At 42.0% G+C, this 27130-nt stretch overlaps 1 protein-coding gene across 1 annotated transcript; it reads left to right on the plus strand.

The window, feature by feature from the left end:
* Window positions 1–252: 252 nt before the first annotated feature.
* LOC137503187 (farnesol dehydrogenase-like) lies at window positions 253–25267 on the plus strand. Its single transcript, XM_068230696.1, has 6 exons — window positions 253–397; window positions 8561–8768; window positions 10964–11093; window positions 15313–15439; window positions 20784–20930; window positions 24898–25267. The coding sequence occupies exons 1-6, from the start codon at window positions 266–268 to the stop codon at window positions 24937–24939; spliced, it is 786 nt and encodes a 261-aa protein (XP_068086797.1). The 5' UTR covers window positions 253–265; the 3' UTR covers window positions 24940–25267.
* Window positions 25268–27130: the final 1863 nt, after the last annotated feature.

Below are 27130 nucleotides of genomic sequence, written 5' to 3' on the forward strand. Positions count from 1 at the left end.
GTAACTGAGACACAAGTAACCGTTACATGAAAAGAACGTTGTCGGCCAACACTACATGTCCTCAGACACTCCCGGCACTAAAACCCTTACCGGTACGCTAAAGGAAAACAAAAAATCTCGTTCTTCTTGGGAACATTAATTGCACCGTCGCCTTGTAATACGCAAGGACTTGCTAACCTTGACCTGCCTTGCCTTGACTTGGCTTGTCTTAGAGAGTATAAAGGAGCTGTACCGCACAGAGAACAAGTTTCTAAGCAGTATTATCATGCAGCGTTGGTTGGGACGTGCAGCTTTGGTGACAGGAGCTAGTTCCGGTATAGGAGCAGCTGTAGCCTACCAGTTACAAGACCACGGAGTTAATGTCGTAGCTGTGGCTCGGAGAGCGGACAAGATAGAGGTGAGTGGGGATATATTATTATTATTATTATTATTATTATTATTATTCTTTCTTCTTTTTCTACCGCTTTTCCCACACCTGTGGGGTCGCGGGTGCGAACTGCGTCGCACATGTGGATTTGGCCCTGTTTTACGGCCGGATGCCCTTCCTGACGCCAACCCTATATGAAGGGATGTAATCACTACTGCGTGTTTCTGTGGTGGTTATTAGTGTAGTGTGTTGTGTGAATATGAAGAGGAAAGTGTTGGGACAAACACAAACACCCAGTCCCCGGGCTAGAAGAATTAATCAGAGACGATTAAAATCCCCGACCCGGCCGGGAATCGAACCCGGGATTCTCTGAACCGAAGGCCAGTACGCTGACCGTTCAGCCAACGAGTCGGACTATTATTATTATTATTATTATTATTATTATTATTATTATTATTATTATTATTATTATTATTATTATTATTATTATTATTATTATTATTATTATTGCCTTCGTCCTTAGGACATTTGGCCATCAACAATGTACAAGAGTGGAGATATACAATATCGTAAATATTATGTTGTTTCTATAGACTAGTTTAATGCCGCACTTCTTGCAACACATTCATTCATTACAAATTACCTACCATATAACTATTCAATCAATCAATCAATCAATCAATCAATCAATCAATCAATCAATCAATCAATCAATCAATTGAGGTTCGATCCTGGTTGGTATTTGAAGGTGCTCAAATACGTCAGCTTTGTGTTGGTAGATTTACTGGCACTTAAAAGAAACCCTGCGGGACCAAATTCCGGCATCTCGGCGTCTCCGAAAATTGTAAAAGTAGTTAGTGGGATGTAAAGCAAATTCCATTATTATTATTATTATTATTATTATTATTATTATTATTATTATTATTATTATTATTATAACCGGAAGAGTTGGCCGTGCGGTTAGGGGCGCGCGGCTGTGATCCTGCATCCGGGAGATAGTGGGTTCGAATCCCATTGTCGGCAGCCCTGAATATGGATTTCAGTGGTTTCCCATATTCACACCAGGCAAATGCCGCTTCTTTCCAACTCCCATGCCTTTCCTATCCCATCGTCGCCATAAGACCTATCTGTGTCGGTGTGACGTAAAGCCACTAGCAAAAATGATTATTATTATTATTATTATTATTATTATTATTATTATTATTATTATTATTATACATACATACATACATACATACATACATACATACATACATACACACACACATACATTATCATTATACACTGTTATGCCTTTCGGCGTTCAGTCTGCAAGCCTCTGAGAATTTACTAAACGTCGCCACAATCCTCGATTTGCAACTAGTGTTGTGGCCTCATTTAGTTCTATACTTCTTATCTTTAAGTCGTTAGAAACTGAGTCTAACCATCGTCGTCTTGGTCTCCCTCTACTTCTCTTACCCTCCATAACAGAGTCCATTATTCTCCTAGGTAACCTATCCTCCTCCATTCGCCCCACATGACCCCACCACCGAAGCCGGTTTATGCGTACAGCTTCATCCATCGAGTTCATTCCTAAATTAGCCTTTATCTCCTCATTCCGAGTACCCTCTTGCCATTGTTCCCACCTGTTTGTACCAGCAATCATTCTTGCTACTTTCATGTCTGTTACTTCTAACTTATAAATAAGATATCCTGAGTCCACCCAGATTTCGCTCCCGTAAAGCAAAGTTGGTCTGAAAACAGACCGATGTAAAGACAGTTTCGTCTGGGAGCTGACTTCCTTCTTACAGAATACTGCTGATCGCAACTGCGAGCTCACTGCATTAGCTTTACTACACCTTGATTCAATCTCACTATATTACCATCCTGGGAGAAAACACAACCTAAATACTTGAAATTATCAACCTGTTCTAGCTCTGTATCACCAATCCGACATTCAATTCTGTTGAATTTCTTACCTACTGACATCGATTTATTCTTCGAGAGGCTAATTTTCATACCATACTCATTGCACCTATTTTCAAGTTCCAAAATATTAGACTGCAGGCTTTCAGCACAGTCTGCCATTAAGACCAAGTCGTCAGCATAGGCCAAACTGCTTACTACATTTCCACCTAACTGAATCCCTCCCTGCCATTTTATACCTTTCAGCAGATGATCCATGTAAACTACGAATAGCAAAGGTGAAAGATTGCAGCCTTGTCTAACCCCTGTAAGTACCCTGAACCAACAACTCATTCTACCATCAATCCTCATTGAAGCCAATTGTGAACATAAATGTCTTTGATTGATTTTAATAATCTACCTTTAATTCCATAGTCCCCCAGTATATTGAACACCTTTTCCCTCGGTACCCTGTCATATGCTTTCTCTAGATCTACGGAACATAAACACAACTGCCTATTCCTCTCGTAGCATTTTTCAATTACCTGGCGCATACTGAAAATCTGATCCTGACAGCCTCTCTGTGGTCTGAAACCACACTGGTTTTCATCCAATTTCCTCTCAACGACTGATCGCACCCTCCCTTCCAAGATGCCAGTGAATACTTTGCCTGGTATACTAATCAATGAGATACCTTAATAGTTGTTGCAATCCTTCCTGTTCCCTTGCTTATAGATAGGTTCAATTACTGCTTTTGTCCAATCTGAAGGTACCTTACCAACACTCCATGCTAATTTTACTACTCTATGAAGCCATTTCATCCCAGCCTTCCCACTATACTTCACCATTTCAGGTCGAATTTCATCTATTCCTGCTGCTTTATGACAATGGAGTTTATTGACCATCCTTTCCACTTCCTCTAGCATAATTTCACCAACATCATTTTCCTTCTCCTCATGAGCTTGGCTGTTCGCAACACCACAAGGATGATTTCCTTTTACATTGAGAAGGTGTTCAAAATATTCCCTCCACCTCTTGAGTGATTCCCTGGGATCTATTATGAGTTCACCTGAATTACTCAAAACAATGTTCATTTCCTTTTTCCCTCCCTTCCTAAGATTCTTTATTACTGTCCAGAAAGGTTTCCCTGCTGCTTGACCTAGCCTTTCCAGGTTGTTACCAAAATCTTCCCATGACTTCTTTTTGTATTCAACAACTATTTGTTTCGCTCTGTTTCTTTCATCTAGGTACAAATCCCTGTCTGCCTCGGCCCTTGTTAGGAGCAATTTCTGATAAGCCTTCTTTTTACGTTTACAGGCTGCTCTCACTTCATCATTCCACCAAGATGTTCGCCGTTTCCCATCTTTACACACAGTTGTTCCTAGGCATTCCCTTGCTGTTTCTACTACAGCATCCCTGTATGCCACCCATTCACTTTCTATATCCTGAACCTGCTTACTGTCTACAGATGGTTGTTCTGTCATTTTTTTTAGTCTTTCTCCACTAGTTTAGCTTGTACCTACTTTTAACATTTCAGTTTCCCTTGTGTGAGCTTTTGGTTACTAATTGCACATTTAGTACTTATTTCGACACTATTATCTACACTCATGTAAGTTATCTGTCTATAAATCTATTTATTAACTCTTATTTGACCACTTTCCACAATTTTCACTTTCCCGATTTTACTTGAACCACTGTGTTTCCATCCTTTTCCAATCGGTTCTCGATCGCGCTCTCCTGGTCCAGCGTGGTCCTAGTAGCTGCCTGAAACCCTCTGCCCATCTTCTTCTTGGTCTGCCGCAGCTTCCCTTGCCTGTGTAGGGATCCTATGTGGTTGTCCTATGTGCCCATCTGTCCTGGTTTGAATTTATTAACTTGGAAAATTTGTCCATATTTAACCATCATAGCTTGCCCATCTAGAAACCGATAGGCTCCTTGCATGTACTGGTTTTTTTTCATATGATATTTAAAGTCCTGTTTCGGCTGCAAATTCATGTAGGTTTCCGAGGGAGTGGATTGCTTCTTGGCTATTATTAGAAAGAATTTCCAGGTCGTCTGCGAAAGCTAGACACCGCACGTGAACTCTGTTTTTCAGTTGTCTACCAAGATTTATTCCTTTAACTTCTTTTTGTCTAGGTTCTGATTACTTTTTCTAGAATAAAATTGAACAGTCCAGCTCCTTGTCAAACCCCTTTGTTGACATCAAAAGGCTCAGATATTTCTCCTAAGAGTTTAACTTTGGAAATAGTGTCAGTTAATGTTTGTCTGATCAATTCTATTGTTTTTCTGTCTACTTTAAATTCTTCGAGTTCTTTGAAAAGTGTCTGTCGGTCTATGGAGTCATATGCTTTTCTTAAGTCTACGAAGGTGTTCACTGTTTGTCTAGTTTTGCGCATTTGTAAGATATTTTTGAGATTGAGTATTTGTTCTGTGCATGCTCTGCCCTTTCTCCTAACCTGTCTGTTATTCTCCAATGTTTGTCTTTCAAGAGTTCTCAGTAGGACTTTGGAGAACAATTTTGTAGGTAAATAATGCCAAGGAGATACCTCTATAGTTGTTGATGTCAGTTTCATGGCCTTTTTCGTACAGTGGGTGAATTAGTGCACATTTCCAGTCCTCAGGAATGTTTTCCGTGATCCAGATATCGCAGAGAATAGCAGCAAGATTCGAGAAAAAACTTTCGCCATCATTTTTCCACATTTCGGCAGTTATACCGTCCTGACCTGGAGCTTTGTTATTTTTCAGTTCACTGATAATTTGTTGGATTTCTTCTAATGTAGGTGGTTCTGAATCTGGATTTGCCGTGGGTTTGTTAAAGGTGAGTTGTTCTCCAGGAGATCCACAGTTTAAAAGTTTTTGAAAATTATTTGCTAGCAGTCTGCAATTTTCCTGGTTATTTGTTTCTGGAGTTCCATCTTGACGTTTGAGACAAAGGCTAGGTGCTTCGTAATTTGATATTTCTTCTCTGAAAGTTCTGTAAAAGTTTCATGTGTTATTTTTTGTGAATTCCAGTTCAATTTCTGCCATTTTTATGTGAGAGGTTTGTTTCTGGATCTTAATGAGTTCCTGCCAAGTTTTTTCCAGTTGTATGGGAATTCCAAACTCTCCAGACCTCGTCGCAGGTTTCATGCGACATCTGTGCTTGCGTTTCCTGGGAGGGATGCCTATACTTTTGGAAGCTTCTATAAATGCTTCTTTGAGTTCTAACCAGTCGGATAGATTTTGGTTGGAGATGTTTGCAATAAAGGAACCTAAGTTTTCTTTAAGATGTTCCGAATCGATTTGCAGTTTCTTGTTTGTTCTGATTTTGGATCTGTTAGGTTGAAATTTGAATTTAAATAGAGGTAAGTGGTGATCAGAGTCAATAACTTCGTTCTTGACTTTAACATTCATGATTTCTCTTTTATTTTTCTTAGAAATTGTTACATGATCTAACTGGAATTCCCCTGAATGAAAGTAAGGGAATCTCCAAGACGTTTTCTTTCATGGTAGTGCCAGGAAATGAGTTGACATTAATTTTAAATCAAAATTCCCGCAGGAGCCAATTAATCTTTCTCCGTTTCTACTGGTTCTCTGGTGAGATGGATAGAGTCCCATAATGGTCCTGAACTTCTTATCCTAGCCAATTTTGGCATTAAAATCTCCCAAAATGATTTTGATATGAAGCTTCGGAATTTCGGCTGTAGCTTCATCTGGTTGTTCCCGAAGTCGTCTACTTTCCTTGAATCATTTTGATGTAGTTGTTTGTAGGTGTATGTGCCCCTGATTAATGTATAGGCTTTGTTTCCTGACTTAATTGAGAGTAATGAAATTCTTTCAGAAGGAGACGTGAAGTTCAGTACTGAGTTTGTAAGATTTCTCCTCACTGCAAACGCAGTACCAAACTGATCTGGCTTGTTAGGGAGGGAAGTTGCTGGTTTGCCTTTTGTAAATTCTGTAACTGTCTGAATCGAAACGATTTTGATCAGCATACCTGGTTTCTTGGAGTGCTAGCATTTGGACGTTGAATTTATCTAGTATGTTAGTTAGTTGTTTTAGCTTTCCAGTCTTAAGAAGAGTATTGGTGTTTAAGATGCCAATGAAATGTTTGCATTTTAGGCGAAGAGATTTGGGAAGCTCCGATTGATTCCCGCATGATGTTCTCGATCCCCCAGAATCCGATGACCGAGAAAGACTAGTATGAATACTAGGGCCTGGGGTAGTAGTGTCCTGAACTGACGTTTCCGTCATGCTAGTAAGTTATGGGGAGATTGACCTTCGTCAACCTCATTGGTAAAACTAAGGTGTTGAGCCTTAGAGGTTGCCTCGTGTTGTTTTTTGGCTGTACCTGTTTTTGGCCCGCGAGAGGTATTTTATTTTCCTCAAACCCTCCGGACAAACCCGATCCGCCACCTGGGACCCACCCGATAGAGGAACAGGAAACACTCACGGGAAAATATTATTATTATTATTATTATTATTATTATTATTATTATTATTATTATTATTATTATTATTATATTATTATTAGTATTACTAGAGCCTTCGTAGCTCAGGTGGCAGCGCGGCGGCCACTCAACGCCGGGTTCCGTGGTTCAAATCCCGGTCACTCCATGTGAGATTTGTGTTGGACAAAGCTGAGGTATGACAGGATTTTCTCCGGGTAATCCGGTTTTCCCTGTCATATTTCATTCCTGCAACACTATCCATATCATCTCATATGTCAGGAGTGCGACAGGCCTCGTCAGCCGGCACAATTCCTACCCTCGCCGCTAGATGGGGGCCTCATTCATTCCATTCCTGACCCAGTTGAATGACTGGAAACAGGCTGTGGATTTTCATTTTCATCATTATTATTATTATTATTATTATTATTATTATTATTATTTTAAATCAAAATTCCCGCAGGAGCCAATTAATCTTTCTCCGTTTCTACTGGTTCTCTGGTGAGCTGGATAGAGTCCCATGATGGTCCTGAAATTCTTATCCTAGCCAGTTTGGGCATTATAGACTGCTGTACCTCTCAGCATTTAGTCTGCAAGCCTTTATGAATTTACTAAACGCCTCCACAATTCTATGTTTGTAACTATACCTGTGGGCTCATATAATTACATACATCTTATATTTAAATTATTAGAAACTGAGTCCAACCATCGTCGTATTGGTCTCCCTCTACTTCTCTTACCCTCCATGAACGTGTCCGTTATTCTTCTAGGTAACCTACCCTTCCCCTTCCGTAGCCGGTTTATGTGTACCGATTCATCCATCGAGTTAATTCATAAATTAACCTTCTTCTCATGCCGAGTACCCTCCTGTCATTGTTCCCATCTGCTTTCACCGTCGCTCATTCATGCTACTTCCATGCCTGGTACTTCTGACGTATAAATAAGATATCTTGAGTTCACTAACTTTCACTCCTGTACAGATAAATCCTTCTGGGAGCTGACTTCCTTCTTACAGAATAATTTTGTCTTATAATTTGCTTTACCATTTTCAGGGCCACCGGCAGTGGGGTTCGAACCCACAATCTCCCAAATGCAAGCTCACAGCTGCGCGCCCCTAACCGCCCGGCCAACTCGCTCGGTTTATAGAATTCCGTTGATCGCAACTGCCACTCCTCCAGTTTCTCACTGATAGGGGCAGTATTGAATGGTCCTCACACGTGCACATTACGCAATCAGTTAGAGTGAATGACACTCGCTGACCATCGCAGCATCCACATCTGCGTGACGTAGGGACAATTGTTCATCGTGCTGCTTCACGTCGTGATCAATCGTGGTATCAGTGGGAGTGCCACAGCCCAGGTACTTGAATTTGTCCGTCATTACCAGTGGTTCACTCGCAAGGTAGACTATATTAGGTGGATCTTGAACTTCTGGCTTGAAGAAGTTGCAGAACATGTACCCCCGTTTGAGTCCATTCGTCTCCAAAGCTTCCCTCTAAAGTTCTAAGCCTGCCTCGACCTCTTCACATGTTTCACCAACTAGCACGATGTCGTCCGCGTATGAAAGAGTCCATCGTAGTTATGGCCTCAGCTGCTCTGTCAGATCGTTAATGCCAGTGTTGAATAGAATTGGACCTATGGCTGAACCTTGAAGTACGCCAACTACAACAGGGAAACTCATATGACTACAGACATTGTAACTGATTCGTTTTTATTTTAGAGAATTTGTTATGTTGCTTTTGGTTGTGAATAATTTGCCGTTTCTCACCCAGACCTCAGGCTTGCACCTTTCTTTCCGGTTACATCCTGATTCAAATGCAACGTTTATGGTCTTACTTTTCCTTTTTCCTCTGTAAAATACTTACGGGAGCAACTTTTCTCCTCAGGAAGCCGTAGCCAAAACGAAGCAGGAAGCAAAAAGCCGAGGTCGTTATCACGAAACCAAAGCGAAGCCTGGTAAACTGCACGCCAAGAAATGTGACGTCTCTAAGGAAGAAGACATCCTGGCTCTCTTCAAATGGATAAAGGAAACACTGGGTGGTGTCGATATTCTGGTCAACAATGCTGGAATTGCGAGGGATACCGGTCTGACAGGTAATTACTGACAGAACTACCGTACTTATGTTTAACTTGATTTGGTAAAACCATTAAAGCCCAAATTATATTACTCTGTATATCTGTGTGTCCGAACTGGCTTCCAGTTTCTTAATTGGCTTTCCATTGGATCATCATCGGGGTAATCATATAAACGGGATTGTATGGTTAGTAGGGTAGTTAGGAATTGTAGTAAGGATGTAAAAAAGGAGGCAATATAAGTCTCCGGAAAGATTATAATTGCAGGATTAATTGATTCGAGGATTGCAGAAACTCCAAAGGAAAGGAGCTCGATTTGTTCTGGGTGATTTCCGACAATTGAGTAGCGTTACAAAAATGTTGCAAAGTTTGGACTGGGAAGACTTGGGAGAAAGGAGAGCAGCTGCTCGACTAAGTGGTATGTTCCGAGCTGTCAGTGGGGAGATGACGTTGAAAGGTGTTAGGAGACCAAAAAGTTTGAGTGGTGTTTCTAAAAGTAGGAAAGATTACAATATGAAGATGAAGTTAGAATTCAAGACGACAAATTGCAGCAAATATTGGTCTATAAGAAGGAGAGTTAGGGATTGGAATAATTTACCAAGGGCGATGTTCAATGAATTTCCAAATTCTTTGAAATTATTTAAGATAACGCTAAGTGAATAACTGACAGGGAATCTGCAAACTGCCCTAAATTAGAGGTGTTTGATTGATTTATTAACGTATTCATTCGTTGACCGAGTATAATAAAGTCTCCGTAGCCTTAATTAATGTACAGCCCCAGCATTTGCCTGGTGTGAAAGTGGGAAACCACGGAAAACGTCTTCAGGGCTACCGACCGCAGGGTTCGAACCCACTATCTCCCGAATGACCCAAGCCCCACGGCCACTTGCTTCTTATTGATTCTTATTGTTACATGGGCAGACACATCACTTTGGTTTATAAGGCCATCACTAAAATTGTTGTGTAAAAACACATGTTACGTTGTGTTTAACTAGCGTCTACCTGTAAAGTTGTCTCTATCGGAACCTCCGTGACTCAGGCGGTCTTTCACCGCTGGATTCCATGGTTCAAATCCCGGTCACTCCATGTGAGATTTGTGCTGGACAAAGCGGATGCGGAACAGGTTTTTCTCCGGGTACTCCGGTGTCGCCTGTAATATTTCATTCAAGCAACGCTCTCCAGTAACATTTCATCTGTCATTCATTAAGCATTGCCCCAGAGGAGTGCTACAGACTTCGGCAGCCGACATAATTCCCATCCTCGCCGCTAGATGGGGACTTCATTCATTCCGTTCGTGACCCGGTCGAATGACTGGAAACAGGCTGTGGATATTCATTTTCAATAGCTACTTCCTTATGTTGTGTCACGGACAGAAGTATTTCTTTGCCATGACTACTTCTACTACTGAATTGTTTTAATTCCTTCCCCGAAGGGGAAGGCGGGCCTCCTAGACGGTGACGCCATCTCTCAGGCCAGGAGATTTGTGGTGTAGAAGGAGATGCTCGGAGAAGGGTTGGCAGCCGTGGCCTATACCTAGAGTCTCGCATATCCGTTTAATCTGAGCGTCATCTTTTCTTAAATTTAACATGAGTTTTCTACAGTATTTCTTTCCCTGCTTATTCCCGCAATGTTATCGTATTGATCCTCCACTTTCCTCAGATGATGCCTGTATTTGTTGTCGTGCCTGAAACTCAAACATTTTTCGGAAATAAGGAAGTGCCTAATAAAGCAGTTTTATTGCTGGACAACGCAGGGTCACTTCCAGATGACAAGAAACTAGTATATGATGGAATTCATGCTTTGTGTTTGCCCCCTAACGTAAAAAGTTTGATACAACCTATGGAAGAGGGCGTTTTGGAATGTCTAAAATAAAATTATCGTCACCGCCTGCTACATTCACTCCTGGAAGCAACAGAAACCAATTGATCCTACAAATTACCGCTTAACACTGGGGCAGACGTGCCTGTAATGAGATAGTCATTTCCCGTATAAAAACATAAGATTTTCTCTTTCTACTAGGAAAATAAGTATATGCATTCAGTTTTCGTTTCCCTTAGGAGAAAAATACGGAATAAAATAAAATAAGGTAATCTATGATACAGTGATTTCTCATATAAAACGTTGGGTTTTCAGACTTGATACGGTGTCGGTATTTTATATCTACCTTCATGGCTTTCCTCGCTGATAACATTATATTTCTCTCTGTTCTAATGTAGCTGCTCCAACAGAAGATTGGAAGATGCAGTTGGATCTTAATGTTCTTGGACTCTCGATCTGTACTCGTGAAGCTGTTCAGAATATGAGGGCAAGAGGAGTGGATGATGGACACATCATTCATATGAGCAGGTAATAATAAGGAATAGATGTTATGATTTTTAAACACAATAAATATTCTAGTGCAGGGCAACTCAAGGTGCATGTACTGGTGCATTGCGCGGCTCAGTATGCAAAAGACGACTTCGCTAGGTTGAGCAGAGTGCAGCCCCCTTTTCTTTCGGGGGGTCCCCGAAGCCCGCTCCCCCCGCGTGGCAATCGTCCTATTCTACATTGCCTCCGACATGCTATTAGTTCTAAGAAGAGAAAGATAGCAGTGTGGAGTGGGATTGTGATACTACAGGAGTATCTGTCTGTCCCCATGCTTAGCATGTTACCAGGCCAGATGTGGTGGTGGGTATTAAATAGCGGTGTAATCGGGTGATAAGGATCAAGACAAAACCACATAGGTGGAAATAGAAAGATGCCTACATGTAAAACCTGCCCCACTCCTCGATTTTAAGTAATAGCGCTGTCTCTCGCCCCGTCTGTCTCCCCCTTCCTCACTCCCGCTGCAGCACTTCACCATCCGAGCCGACTTGAGCCGAGCTTATCCGATTCGCCCCGAGACAAAACACTGGTCGGAACAAATCCCAGTCGGAGCGATGCACGGTGCACAGAGCCTCTGCGCCTCGTTTCACACGCGTGAGATTTTGGGCACTTGAGTGTATAAGACTACAGAAAGTTCTACAGTATTCCGAGCTCCAAAACTTTTATAACGGTGAATGTTGATGACGTAGTCTTGCTCTCAAAATCGAGCATGGAACTGATACGGGTATATGAAGGACATGGAGATTTCAGCGAGCAAGGTCGGGCTGTTAGAAACGAAATAAAAGACTGGGCACTGTCTGCTACAGAGAGTGAGCAATGTTATTTTGTGACTTACGTTCCAAAATGAGTCCCCACTGATATATTGAATCGGGAATGCGCTGATATATCCCTGTCACGCCGGGTTGATCGCTGCTAACGGAGGCCATTTCGAACATTTCATGTTTCCCGTGATTAATTATACAAAATGAGTTCTCACATAGAAACAAAGCGTCCATATTACATATATATTCTTCTTCGTGTCAGTTCTATCCGAACCTTTGGCTTACCTTATTGTTATATTCTGTATACGAGGAGTAACCAATCAAAATGTACTATGTCCACCTCTGGACAAAATTGAGTTTGATGCAGTTTCAGGGAGTATTTTTCGTGCTCTACGTGTTCCCGCATTCAGATTTCACCTGTCTGTATATTGTAACATTCAGATAATATTTTGAAAGTGAGCGAATAAAGCAAATCGTATGTTGTCCATGTGGATGAGTGAATCAGAACGTTTAATGTCCACCAAGTCATCGAAGATATAATAATCTGCCTCGGGCTACCACAAACGCAAGCATACAAAACCGTCATCGAGGAGAGACATAACAAAGCCAGCAAGAAACTGAGATAGTTAAAAGACACAGAAGTGATGAAAACAGAAACCTGGGAGGGACCGATCTTCCACGCCCAGTGTTTCCACGGGAAAATATGTCAGAATGAATTATGCCACGAACCCAAGGAAAATTGCAACCAACCAACCAACCAACCAACCAACCAACCAACCAACCAACCAACCAACCAACCAACCAACCAACCAACCAAGCGAAGTGTGGAAACAGAACTCAATCTTTAAACACGCTGATAAAGGACTGGTGAAAGCCAAACCCAGCCTAATGTACACATTCTGTTTAATACAGTGAAATGTGAAATGTCGTATGGCTTTTAGTTTCGGGATATCCCAGGACGGGTTCGGCTCGCCAGGTGCAGGTCTTTCTATTTGACACCCGTAGGTGACCTGCGCGTCGTGAGGAGGATGAAATGATGATGAAGACAACACATACACCCAGCCTCCGTGCCATTGGAATTAACCAATTAAGGTTAAAATCCCCGACTCGACCGGGAATCGAACCCGGGACCCTCTGAACCGAAGGCCAGTACGAGTCGGACTGTTTAATACAGTTATTACGTATTATACAGTAATGTACACCAATGACATATTTTCAATTTAGATGGTATCTTTTTTTGCTAGTTGCTTTACGTCGCACCGACACAGATAGGTCTTATGGCGACGATGGGACAGGAAATGGCTAGGAGTGGTAAGGAAGCGGCCGTGGCCTTAATTAAGGTACAGCCCCAGCATTTGCCTGGTGTGAAAACGGGAAACCACGGAAAACCATTTTCAGGGCTGCCGACAATGGGGTTCGAACCTACTATCTCCCGAATACTGGGTACTGGTCGCACTTAAGCGACTGCAGCTATCGAGCTCGGTTTAGATGGTATCAGTGAAGTAAAAGGAACAATTTTGAAAACGTCAAAATTGAGTTGAGTCTCTGATCAGGATATACAATTTTTTTAAAAAAAAATTTATTACTTTGATGACATTTCTAAATTATGTACAACATTGGCAAAACGGTGACGTAAGATGCTCTCCATAAGTGACAGACCTGTTCTGCCATTATCAAGCAAGATAAAGGAAGATAAAGGAAGATCTGAAGAAGTTTTTCACGTTAAGATTTGGTGTAAACTGGAAAGGAAAAAAATAACTTTTCTTTTTCATGGGCTTTAGAGGTTCCATGCATCATCATCACTCTGGAACATACTGAATGTGATTGTTTAAATGAAGCCTATGGACTGCATAAAATGTAACAAATGTAGCCTATTCTTCTTCTTCTTCTTCTTTTATGACCACATAGGATCACTTTAGTCAGTCCGTCGTTCAGGTCTCTTTGAAGGGATTGTTCAGGCTTTGCGGTCCTCCCAGTACTTCTTCAGACGCTCCGATCTTCGTGCCCTCTCCTCAGTTGAAAATGTGCGTGTTGTTGGTTTGTTTTGTGTAAGGGTAAAGCGGAGGTTTGTATTCTTGAGTTTTGTACTCAGTTTTATCTTATTTTTGGTGTCTTCTGTTGTAAGGCCTATTTCCTTCAGATCCTCTCTTACTTCTCTGATCCATTTACATCCTGTTGTGGTATTTTTTGAGATGAGATTGTGTTGTACTAGTTGTTTCAGAAGTCTCGAGTCCTGCATCTTCATGATATGTCCAAAGAATCCCAGTCTCCTCTTACGCATAGTATCTGTAATGGGTTCTAGCTCTTTGTACACGACTTTGTTAGGTATTAACCGCCACTGTCCATCTTTCTGATATTTTTTGTTGATACAGGTTCTTCCAATCCTCCTTTCAATTTTCTGAAGTCTGTCAGTCTTTGATTGTTTATTCAGGTAAAAGAGTGTTTCTGCTGCATATGTAGCTTCCGGTTTTATAACTGTGTTGTAGTGTTTTATTTTTGTATTTATTGATAGACATTTCTTTTTGTAGATATCCCATGTTAATTTTTGTGCTTTAGCTAATCTATTTGTTCTTACTTGGATTGAGATTTTTTCATTTAAGTTATGTGTTATTACTTCTCCAAGATATTTAAACTGTGTTACTATTTTGATTTTATTACCATTTATGGTGACTTCTTTTAGCTGTGTTGGTTTTTGGGGCATAATTTCTGTTTTTTCAAATGATATTTTGAGGCCAATTTTATTTGCAATGTTTTGAAGTTCTGATATCTGGGTTTTTGCTTCTTTTATGTCCACTGCTAGTAATGCTAAATCGGCAGCAAAACCCAGGCAATTTGTTTTGATTTTTCGGCCAATCTTTATTTTGGGGGGACATTTTCTAAACCATTCCCTCATTACCATTTCTAGAGCACAGTTAAATAATAGTGGTGAGAGCCCATCTCCCTGCCGTAGTCCAGTTTTAATTTCAAATGTCTCTGATGTTTCACCCCTAAACTACACTTTTGACTTGGTATTGGTGAGGGTCTATACAATAATATTCTGCCTATAACAAATTATTTTACTGAACCAGTTATTTCAAAGTAATGATAGTCTTTGTTGAATTCCTCCTGGTAGATATTAATTTGATGCTGTTCTAGTAACGTAAATGTGCTTGTTATGAAAGGTTAATTTTGTTAGTCAAAATTTTCAGCATCTCGCAGTTTCTTATTTTGTTCACTGGTAGCACCTAGCAACACAACATCACAATAGTTTGAACCAGTCTTATTTTTAAGTTAAGAGGTAATATGGACTGGTGAATGAGGTATGTTATAGTGTTCTAAACCTTATATTTCGTGTTTCGACAGATCTAGAATCTCCGAAGTTATTTTCTGATAATTCCTAATCTGTTTATGTATACATCCCTCCCCTGAGATATGTTTTAGCTAATGTTCCTGTATTGCAGCGTTGCTGGACACAGCGTAACGTTGCCCGAAAGTGCCATGTACAGCGCTACCAAGTTCGCCGTACTGGCTCTCGCTGAAGGACTGAGGAAGGACTTCGTGGAACACAAGAGTAACATGAAAGTGACGGTGAGTGTCTTCAGTAATATCAAGTTTCATTTTGAGCAGTGTACAAACCTGAGTGAACTCTCGTACAATATACTTCGCCATTATAAACACTGAAGAAAGATCCACCAATTCAATACACATTCACATTTAATGTAAGTTATATTCACATTAAATACACCATATGACTAGTTTCCACCCGCTAAGGATGTCTACACAATAGTACATAGACTTGATTTTGAAGTGTTTATTAAGTGCATATGTAAGCTCACCGGACAAAAAAAAAATAGTCACACTAGTGTGCACGCGCGCTGCCTCTACCTGAGCATGAAAGGATATGACAGAGTGGCAAAAAGGGGCAATCGTGTTTGGCTGTGCAATGGCCATACTGTCCGTGAATTTTCTGGATTGGTTGGTGTTGCGCAGCGGACTGTTCAACGTGTCTACAAGCAGTGTTGTACTACACGTGGCCACGAAACACTACGTCAGAATTGTGGTCGGAAAAAAAAAGATCGTGACTGAGAGGGACCGGAGACGTGTTTCAAGGGTTGTGAATCAAAATCGCTTCCAAACCTGACAGGAACTGCTATAGTCAGTGAATGAAGATGCATCCTAACCTATTAGCGGGAGAACATTGCGACGGGAACTGCATGCAACCAACATTTGGAGTAGGTCACCTCTCAAGAGGCCATTGCTCACACAGACACATAAAGCTGCAGTTTTCAATGGGCTAGAAATCATCGAACGTGGACAGTAACTGACTGACCCAACGTAATGTGGTCTGACCGATCACGCTTTTGCCTGTATTCCAAGGACGCACGTCGTCGAGTGCACCGAAACCGAAATTAAGCATTTCATCCTGGATGCGTGCAAAGTTAAGTTCAAGCCGGAGGTGATTCTGTGATGTTTTCGGGATGTTTTTCCATATCATGGATTGGGCCCGCTCACTGAGTTCACCACTAACATTAACCAGCATGTTTATTTGAACATTCTGGATGATCAAGTGTTATCTTTCAGTCAACAACAAAGTTCATCGGGCTGGAGGCATATATGAATGGTTTTATGAACACTCCACCATCCTATTACATCTCGATTGGCCTGCACAATCACCTGACTTGAACCTCATTGAAAACCTATGGAACATGTGGGAACGGCGGGTAAAACGTCGACATCAGCATCCCTGAAATTTGGTAGAATTGCAGGATCAAATTCTCAGCGAGTGACGTACCTTCACAAATCCAGGCGGTTATCAAGTCCAGAGGTATTAAATGGTGCCTGTAATGATTTTTCCAGTGAGCTTATTTGTGTGCCTGTGATAGGACTGATCAATCTTAAGATTATCTATTAATGCCAAACGATTATGTCATTCTTGACGCAATTTTAACCAGGGGACTTCAGTATCGATAATTTTAGAATGTTAGCTATGACTGACAAAAACCACAATTTTATTCTGATCATCCACATAACAGTTCATAGGTTTAAATCTTGAAATGTTTACTTTAAAAGTTACTGTAGCCTATGTTTTGTATTTTTCCCACATTAACTGCCCGTTTTAATTTACATGGCTGAAGATGACCCTTAGCGGATCGAAACTAGTCCCATGGTGCATTTAATAAAATATTGATGTGTATTGATTAGGTGGATACTTCTTCAATTTCTATAATTGTGATTTTTTGTCAATACGGATAATCACGAAATTGTCCGGCTCCATGGCTAAATGGTTAGCGTGCTGGCCTTTGGCCACAGGGGTCCCGGGTTCGATTCCCGGCAGGGTCGGGAATTTTAACCATCATTGGTTAATTTCTCCGGCACGGGGGCTGGGTGTGTGTTGTCTTCATCATCATTTCATCTTCATCACGACGCGCAGGTCGCCTATAGGAGTCAAATCGAAAGACCTGCACCTGGCGAGCCGAACATGTCCTTGGACACTCCCGGCACTAAAAGCCATACGCCATTTCATTTCATCACGAAATTCATATCTTATGAAAAAGACTCCGCGTCAAGGTACGTATACCATGTCCCGTGTTATGATCTTGCGAGTCAGCTCAATTTCTACGCGGTCCCTTTGATGTTAGCCAAGTTGTCCGTCAGTAAAGAGGCTTCATAAGTGTGTTGCTTGTTTTTGAGGTTATGAGCTTCCTTTAGTTCGGTTAGATATTCTGGTGTACTGACCTGACCAATTAAAACTTTTCCCCTCTATAATATTTCACAAGTTGTATTTTAATCGGGTTCGTCACCAGCTCTTATCTTGCATCCGTAGATGGCTGTGAATGCTATTTGTGACAATATATATATTACAAAATACTTCGCAGTTTCGTCAGCCCCACGTTGTCCTGCTCTGCGGCCAACTGCTTCTCAATGTGCGTTCTAGTGTTGTTACCAGGACTTGGTAGGGTACATAAGGGACGTGAACAGTGCAAGTTGTTGAGAGATCACTGTAAAAGACACGGAGTTGCCGCGAACTCATGTGAGACAGCGCTATTAGCACCTGACCGAGTTTGAAAGGGGCCTCATTGTGGGTCTCAATTTGGCCAGCTGGTCGAATCGTGCAATATCCAGATTGGTGGGGCATTCAGATGTGACAGTGGCCTGATGTTGGACTGTATGGAAACGTGAGGGTATGCATACTCATCGTCAAGGTTCCAGTCGAACACGTCTGACCACCACATGGGAGGATCGCCGTATTGGGCACCAAACACATCGTCACCCCTTCACATCTGCACCAGCAATCCAAGAACAAGTAATGGACTCCGTGCAGCATTCTCTGTCATCCAGCACTATTAGTCGGAGTCTACCAGCAGCTGAACTACGGAATTACCGTCCAATGCGTTAAGACCACAACACTAACGGCTGAGTTTGGAGCAGTACCGTGACCGGGAAGCATGGATTGCTTATGAATGGCGTCGCATTGTGTTCAGATATAAATCAAGTCTCTGCATTACCCTGGATGATCATCGTCTGCGAGTATGGCGGTGACCTGTAGAGAGGTCCCCTTCTTCCAATGTTTTGGACAGGCACAGCAGTGTTATTCTTGGCGTCATGGTGTGGCATGCCACATCAGTTCACGGCTGGTAGTGATTGTGGGTACTCTGACGACACAACGGTACATCACGGACATCCTGCATCCTCTCATGTATCGCGATTGACATGTCTAAAGCATTTGATAGGGTGGATCATGGGAGACTACTGGCAAAAATGAGTGCAATCGGACTAGACAAAAGAGTGACTGAATGGGTTGCTATATTTCTAGAAAATAGATCTCAGAGAGTTAGAGTAGGTGAAGCTTTGTCTGACCCTGTAATAGTTGAGATGGGAGTTCCTCAGGGCAGTGTTATCGGACCTTTATGTTTTCTTATATATATATAAATGATATGAGTAAAGGAGTGGAATCGGAGGTAAGGCTTTTTGCGGATGATGTTATTCTCTATAGTGTGATAAATAAGTTACAAGATTGTGAGCAACTGCAACGTGACCTCGAAAATATTGTGAGATGGACAGCAGGCAATGGTATGTTGATAAACGGGGCTAAAAGTCAGGTTGTGAGTTTTACAAATAGGAAAAGTCCTCTCAGTTTTAATTACTGCGTTGATGGGGTGAAAGTTCCTTTTGGGGATCATTGTAAGTATCTAGGTGTTAATATAAGGAAAGATCTTCACTGGGGTAATCACATAAATGGGATTGTAAATAAAGGGTACCGATCTCTGCACATGGTTATGAGGGTGTTTAGGGGTTGTAGTAAGGATGTAAAGGAGAGAGTATATAAGTCTCTGGTAAGACCCCAACTAGAGTATGGTTCCAGTGTATGGGACCCTCACCAGGATTACCTGATTCAAGAACTGGAAAAAATCCAAAGAAAAGCAGCTCGATTTGTTCTGGGTGATTTCCGACAAAAGAGTAGCGTTACAAAAATGTTGCAATGTTTGGGTTGGGAAGAATTGAGAGAAAGAAGAAGAGCTGCTCGACTAAGTGGTATGTTCCGAGCTGTCAGCGGATGGATGGCGTGGAATGACATTAGTAGACGAATAAGTTTGAATGGCGTCTATAAAAGTAGGAAAGATCACGATATGAAGATAAAGTTGGAATTCAAGAGGACAAACTGGGGCAAATATTCATTTATAGGAAGGGGAGTTAGGGATTGGAATAACTTACCAAGGGAGATGTTCAATAAATTTCCAATTTCTTTGAAATCATTTAGGAAAAGGCTAGGGTGCAACAGATAGGGAATCTGCCACCTGGGCGACTGCCCTAAATGCAGATCAGTATTGATTGATTGATTGATTGATTGCTCAACAGGACAATGCTCGTCCACAGAGGCACGTGTCTCTAGGATCTGTCTGCGTGATGTTGAGGTACTGTCGTGACCAGCAAGATCCCCAATAGAGCACACGTGGGACCAGTTCGGACGTCAACTGCGTCGTAGTGCCAATATCAAGGACCAGTTACAACAGCCGTGGACCAGCTTGCCTCAGGAGGGGATACAGCGGCTTTATGACACCCTTACCAACCGAATAAGCGCATGCACGGTTGCTATGGTTAAACTTCCGTCACACATGTTGCCAACCAGATGCAACTAGAACTCCGATCCAGTACACCGTCAATGGAATGCCAAGACGCTGACCAGTCGGCAAAGAATCAAACATTTGGCAATATTACATGATATTTTAACTACCGTGTGGAATTTACAGTTCTCGACAAAAGGATGTGACTCTTGTATGTTAGCTTCTCTTCTTCTTCTTCTCCTTCTTCTTCTTCTGGTGCTGACTCTTTACAGAGGTTTGCAACCATCATGAAGTTCCTGTTTTTCTTCCCATTTTGTGTGTGCTCTACGCGGATGTAGAATCGCAGACGTTAGTTGCACTAAATAATAAACTAGCTTCCCAAACTTCCATCTCCCGCGTCCCCACTTACCTGTGAAAATGACTCCGCGGAACAGAATTCTAGTTTTATTTACTACTGTTTCCTTCACCATCCATTCCTCAGATGAAATGGAAATGGCGTATGGCTTTTAGTGCCGGGAGGGTCCGAGGACATGTTCGGCTCGCCAGGTGCAGGTCTTTCGATTTGAATCCCTTAGGCGACCTGCGCGTGATGATGATGATGATGATGATGATGATGATGATGATGATGATGATGAAGACGACACATACACCCAGCCTCCGTGCCAGAGAAATTAACCAGTGATGGTTAAAATTCCCAATCCTGCCGGGAATTGAACCCGAGATCCCTATGACCAAAGGCCAGCACGCTAACCATTTAGCCATGGAACCGGACATTCCTCGGATAAACATTGGTTGTAGGGTTATGGGTGCAGTATACTGTGAAGTATTTCCATTGTATGAGAGAGTAATTTCTATCCATGTTATTTCAGTGCGTGAGCCCTGGAGTTGTGAAGACTGAAATCTGGAATAGTCTTCCCAAATACAATACAGAGGAATTTCGTAAGATGCCTGGCCTCTACGCAGAAGACATTGCTGATACTATACTTTATGCTCTTGGAACACCTCCTCATGTGCAGGTAATTGAAAATGTTTTAACATTCGAAGTAGAGTTTTGATTTTTAAATACTCATAATTCATGTTTTTACTTTTTCAAATTCATCATTATTCTCCTTTCCTTTTAGCCAGCTTCTGCCGGGTCGGAGCATTTATAGCCCTCCTTCACCTCCCTCTGTCTTTTCAGCGTTCCTCTTAAATAATTTCCTCCCAGTGCAGATTCTTCTTCTTCTTCTTCTTCTTCTTCTCCTCCTCCTCCTTGCACTCTGATTTTCTGACTGATTCGATCCACCTTATTCTAGGCCTCCCTTTCGCTCTCTTTCGCTCGCACTTCATCTCCATCGTCTGTTTCGGCGTTCATTTCTCCCCCATCCACTTTATATGTTCAAACCATCGTAGTTTACTCCTATCCGTTCTTTCATTTAGGTTTTCTATCCGACCTTCTTCTGTCTTTCCATCTGAGCTCTTAATATTCATATACCTAGTTTTCCTTTCTCCAAAGGTTTCCATGATTTTCCTAGGACCATACAACCTTCCATATCCTTGCACTTTCCTTTCAGCCATTCTTCCTTAGGTGTCTTGCACTTTCTACACACTTCACTCTTTAATCGGCTATATTCTTTCTGCCTTCCTCATTTTTTGCATTCTTGTTCTTCCATTATCCATTGTTTCTTACTTGATCTTTCCTTTCTTCCTAACCTTTCGTCAACAGCGCTACCGACCTCAGTCTCACGACTGTCCGTCCTTCCTCTATAGTGTTTTCTTCAGCTTTTCCATTTAGTCCTTGTGCAACATGTTCCCGGAAACAATCCTTCACACTCTTTTCTTTCAACGTGTCGAGATCCCATGGAAGAGTATTATCCTGGAATGAAATTTGAGGAGAAATGGTTTGGTTTTTTTTAGGAAATTTAAGTCGATATGGTGGCTTTCACTTTGTGATAAGCCGTTACCCATTACCTATATATTATATACGTATATATACACTTAGCAAATGTCATGGGATAGTCACCTAATAGCGTTGGGGCCTCCTCTGGTCCTGCGAACTGCAGTGAGACGCCGTGGAAGTGAGTCGACAAGTCCCTGGTAGTCCTCTGGACGCAGCTGACACCATATCTTTTGCAGAGCGGCCGCCAATGCTGGTCTGTTCGTGGGTGCAGGATCCATGGCACGGAGCCTGCGTTCCAGGATATCCCAGATATGCTCGATAGGGTTAATATCGGGGCTCCTGGGTGACCATGGCAGTCGTTGGACCTCCGTAGCATGTTCCTGGAACTATTCCCGGGCGACGTGGGAGCGATGTGGCGGCGCGTTATCATCTTGAAGCACCGCAGAACCGTCTGGGCGCTGGAAGGCCAAAAAAAGGGTGGAGATGGTCTCCGAGCAGCTCAACATACCGCGTACCATTCAAAGTCTCTTCCATAACAACTAGGGGGCCCATTCCATACCAGGAAAATGCACCCCAGACCATAACAGAGACACCAGCGCCCTGGACCACAGCTTCGAGGCAAGTGGGATCCATCGCTTCATGTGGTATGCATCATACACGGTGTCTCCCATCAGCATGGTGCAGTTGAAATCGTGATTCGTCCGACCATATCACGTTACGCCATTGTTCCATTGTCCATCCCTGGTGACTGGCGACAAATGCGCGTCGTTGTGTCCGATGACGTTGGGTTAACAGTGGCACCCGTGTGCGGCGCCGGCTCCCATACCCCCATAGAACCCATGTTCCTACGGATTGTCCACTGGAAGACGTGTCTAGCACGGCCTATGTTGAATTGAGCCGTGATTTGTTGCACGGTTGCCCGTCTGTCACTATTGACAATCCGTCTCAGATGTCGCCGGTCACGGTCATCGAGGGTGGCTGGACGGCTGGTCGTTCGTCTGTTGTGAACGGTGACACCCGCATTCAACCATTCACGATACACCCTGGACACTGTTGATCGTGTGAAGCCGAATTCCCGCACCACTTCCGAAATCGCACTTCCCATCCGTCGGGCACCGACCACCATACCCCATTCGAACGCTGTCAGCTCACGACGACGTTCTATGTTATACCTGTCACATGCACAGCCACTGCTCACAAGACCTCCTATACAACTGCCGCTGGCACAGGAGGCGTGTGGTGCGCAGACAACACACCTGCGTATCAGTGCTCCGCTATCCCATAACATTTGCTCAGTAGGTGTATATTGAATTTGTTTTACGTCGCACCGTCACAGGTACGTTTTATGGCGACATGGGATACGAAAGGCCTAGGAGTGGGAAGGAATCGACCGTGGCCTTTACTAAAGAGCAGCTCCAGCATCTTCCTGGTGTGAAAATGGGAAACCACGAAAAACCATCTTCAGGGCTGTCGGCAAATGGAGGTTCGAACCTACCATCTCCCAGAGGCAAGCTCACAGATTTGCGCCCCTAACCGCATGGCCAACTCTCCTATTTTTTTAATTTACTGGATAAAGCACGCACTAATTCAGTACATAACTCCATAAAAAGCACTGATATTTTGAAATGGTTAAATATTGCAAAATCGATGTCGACCTACGGTGTGTATGAATTGAGCGTCTTAGATATACTCATACCAAATTTTCAGCAAAATTCGTCCCGCAGCTCTAACGAGATTGATCTGGAAACAGACACTGCCTCATTTACAGGCTATCAAGCAAATATGTTCGTAAATAAGATGTTTCCAGGTCAATATCTTGAAGTAGAACATGTCAGTTTCCTCGAAGAATGTTCGTGAAATATCCCAGAAATATATGCTCAGTAGCTGAAAGGTAATGTCGCTTCGGAAGACAGACAGGCGACATTTCAGTGTTGCATGCATAGTTTAATTTAGACATGGAAGAAGCGAAAACGATTGTCGATATAACACAGATGATAACAATGTTAGGAGGATGCCCGTAATGAAAAGATAAAGGGGTGGGTTAAGAAAGAACTCGATGGAAGAAGCTATAGATATGTACAGACATTGTTGACGGGGACATGTGAGACAAATTGAGGAAGATATATTTCGTAAAACAATATTATACGAAACCAGCGAGGGAGGGCGTATTAATAATAATAATAATAATAATAATAATAATAATAATAATAATAATAATAATAATAATAATAATAATAATAATAATTTCGCGTGGCTATTTCTAGCAGACCGTCCAATGATTGTGGACGGCATCTGCCATGTGAAGGTAACTACATGTTATTGTGGTGGAGGATAGTGATTTTTTTTGCTAGGGGCTTTACGTCGCACCGACACAGATAGGTCTTATGGCGACGATGGGATAGGAAAGGCCTAGGAGTTGGAAGGAAGCGGCCGTGGCCTTAATTAAGATACAGCCCCAGCATTTTCCTGGTGTGAAAATGGGGAAACCACGGAAAACCATCTTCAGGGCTGCCGATAGTGGGATTCGAACCTACTATCTCCCGCATGCAAGCTCACAGCTGCGCGCTTCTACGCGCACGGCCAGCTCGCCCGGTGAGGATAGTGTTATGTGTGGTCTGTGAGTTTAAGGGATGTTGGGGACAGCACAAATACCCAGCCCCGGAGCCACTGGAATTAAGCAATGAACGTTAAAATCCCAGAACCGGCCGGGAATCGAACCCGCGACCCTCTGAAACGAAGGCCAGTACGCTTACCATTCAGCCAACGAGTCGGACGGGAGGTAACAAAAGCCGATAAAGACAATGCTATGATGGTTAGACTCAGAGTTTTAGAACCAGACAAGGCAAATAGAGAATATTGGAAAGGCGCTTAGTTCAATCACACAGGCTTGCAGACTAAATGCTCAAAGAATAATAATCTATAACTAAGATTTATGTATTTATTCACTTATTTATTTCTTTATTTATTCACATATATTTATTTATTTATTTATTTATTTATTTATTTATTTATTTATTTATTTATTTATTTATTTTTATATATTTATTTATTTATTAGTACATTATGTATATACAAATTTTCAGCATTCTTTCTTATAATTTCAGATTCACGAGATTATCATCAAACCTGTTGGAGAAATCTTGTGAAGTTCCTTGAACGTGTAAGTTCCATGAAACATTACGTGCCATTCGATAACCTGAGAGAACTGGAGGACACAGCATATTGCCTAATTTTGTCTTGGTTTTGAATGGTATATTTTTGAGATATCAGCTTGTGTATACATAAAAATAGTTGGGAAAACTCCTGCCAAAATAATCAGTTATACTTTTGGGCCAAACGGAATGTGTGACAATTTATGGTTCAAGATGAAGATATATCGTAAAGCCAGTAGTTCCACATTTTGGTTAAGTTTAAATTTACACAAATGTTTGGAATTACCTCCAGAATTTTATACTGAAAAAGCATAATATATGATTTTTTAAATATTGAATTACCGTACTCATTTCTTATCCTATTTTCTGTGACACCTTTCTTCCATTTCTCCCACCAATAATGCTTTTCCTACCCAAGATTCAGCCATGTGCCAACAAATACGACGAGAATTCTGATGAAGCTGGGAAGTATAAATGAGCTCGTCGGGCGATAAGATTTACAAGAACTGGGATTGATGAGGCTAGAGCCTATTTCTTTGAAGACAACAGTGGGTGAATCATTTGAGCAATATATTAGCCAACCACAAATTGGAAATTCATTTTGAGCAGAATCGCCTAGTCTATAACAAACATCCGAAGCACCTGAACACCATCCTGCAGCTAAGCTCAGATCGAGAAACAACACCATGCAAAAGCTATGTGATGCAACATGGCGTTCCACAGCAACCACCCGGCATTCTTCACACTTGCTCTTGTGTACTCTTCACTATCGTACTGCAGACCTGTCTGGATGAATAGTTGCCACGCCACACTTGTAGACGCTCAGCCAGTGCGGACGATAACTGGTCCGATCAAGACTACATCAATATTTTGACCACCATTGCCGAGTCACATTCTCCCAATTCATCTGGGAAGGAAAATGACCAGTGACAACCATCAGGTACCGATCAACGAGGATATTATTCGCATGAAAATCAAGAACCGTCGCTCCCGACATCCTCTAACCTTGTTAGAACCTTCATCAGGCATAAGAATAACAATACAACATCATCACACCTCCGCACAGTCTATTCTGTGCCAGTAAAAACCTATGTGCGTACTATCACCTGCTTCTACGTGACAAATTGGATATAATTTATTAAAACTATGAGAGCGGAACTACCGTAGAGCCTTCGAGGGTGAAGTGGGTAAGAAACACATACTAAAAGGACGTGTAAAATAAAACCTGAATTCTGGTGACTGTGTAACATTGGGATTTAATCCTGATGTAAACATGGTATGTCCACGCCTCCGCCAAATAAAGAGTTGCGATTCGCTGAGCGTGTAGTACTGACCTCCACCCCGTTAACGTCTCGTGTTCGGACGTACAGGGCTGCGCATCGCATACGACAACAGTGCGAAGATCTGCACTTCTGAATAAACGACTAAACCTGGATTTTGTTCATTTAGTTTATTGAACACATGCCTATGGTCACTTCTGAGCGGATTTCCTCCTTTGTGGTTCACTACACGCGATGGTCCTACCTCTTGCTCCATTTCTCTCACTATGAATACTGACACTGACTGCTGCTGACCTTATCTCCACGCTGTACAGCTTGGAACTTTCCCTCACGACGATAAGACTTCCTTTATTACACCACGCCTTGTGCCTTCATTTCTCGTTATTTAAACCCTATTTTATTAAAAATAACATATTTATACCGGTATACATGGCAACCATATTTTTATTTGGTTACGTACTCTTCCAAGCTCTCTAAATGTAATAAACTAAACTAAAATAAAATAAATTCGACGTACTACTTTTCTTCGAGCTCACATACAGGCGAGTGAGTGCGACGGTTGCTTCTCCAATCAACTACATCTATGTCCACGTGGAAAGACAAGGTGCTCCACCTGTTTGTTTACATCAGGATTAAACTCTCGTGAAAAGCGGTATAATGGAAGTGTATGCAATATGGACATAATTTAACATTTGACGAGGCAATACTTCACGGAATATTGGAGGTAGAAAGGTAATAATTGACGCACATGTTTGGCATGACATGGGGTTTTATTGACACTAAAATAAAGTACATAAAGCTTCACTGACAGTGCGTTTGCGGCCATTAAGGCAGTAGAAGCAGTCCGGATAATATCCAGAATTGTCTGGCATTGTCACTTCTCCTGAAGCTCTCAAAGTACAACA

Source organism: Anabrus simplex, chromosome X (genome assembly GCF_040414725.1).
Source record: "Anabrus simplex isolate iqAnaSimp1 chromosome X, ASM4041472v1, whole genome shotgun sequence".
In the NCBI taxonomy this organism is placed as follows: domain Eukaryota; kingdom Metazoa; phylum Arthropoda; class Insecta; order Orthoptera; family Tettigoniidae; genus Anabrus; species Anabrus simplex.

What these genes read in the sequence shown, in the direction of transcription:
- LOC137503187 (XM_068230696.1), top strand. Translation starts at nt 266, where the DNA reads ATGCAGCGTTGGTTGGGACGTGCAGCTTTGGTGACAGGAGCTAGTTCC. An exon ending in GAGGGATACCGGTCTGACAG is followed by an intron (nt 8,769 to 10,963) that starts GTAATTACTGAC and finishes GTTCTAATGTAG; the next exon opens with CTGCTCCAACAGAAGATTGG. An exon ending in CACATCATTCATATGAGCAG is followed by an intron (nt 11,094 to 15,312) that starts GTAATAATAAGG and finishes CCTGTATTGCAG; the next exon opens with CGTTGCTGGACACAGCGTAA.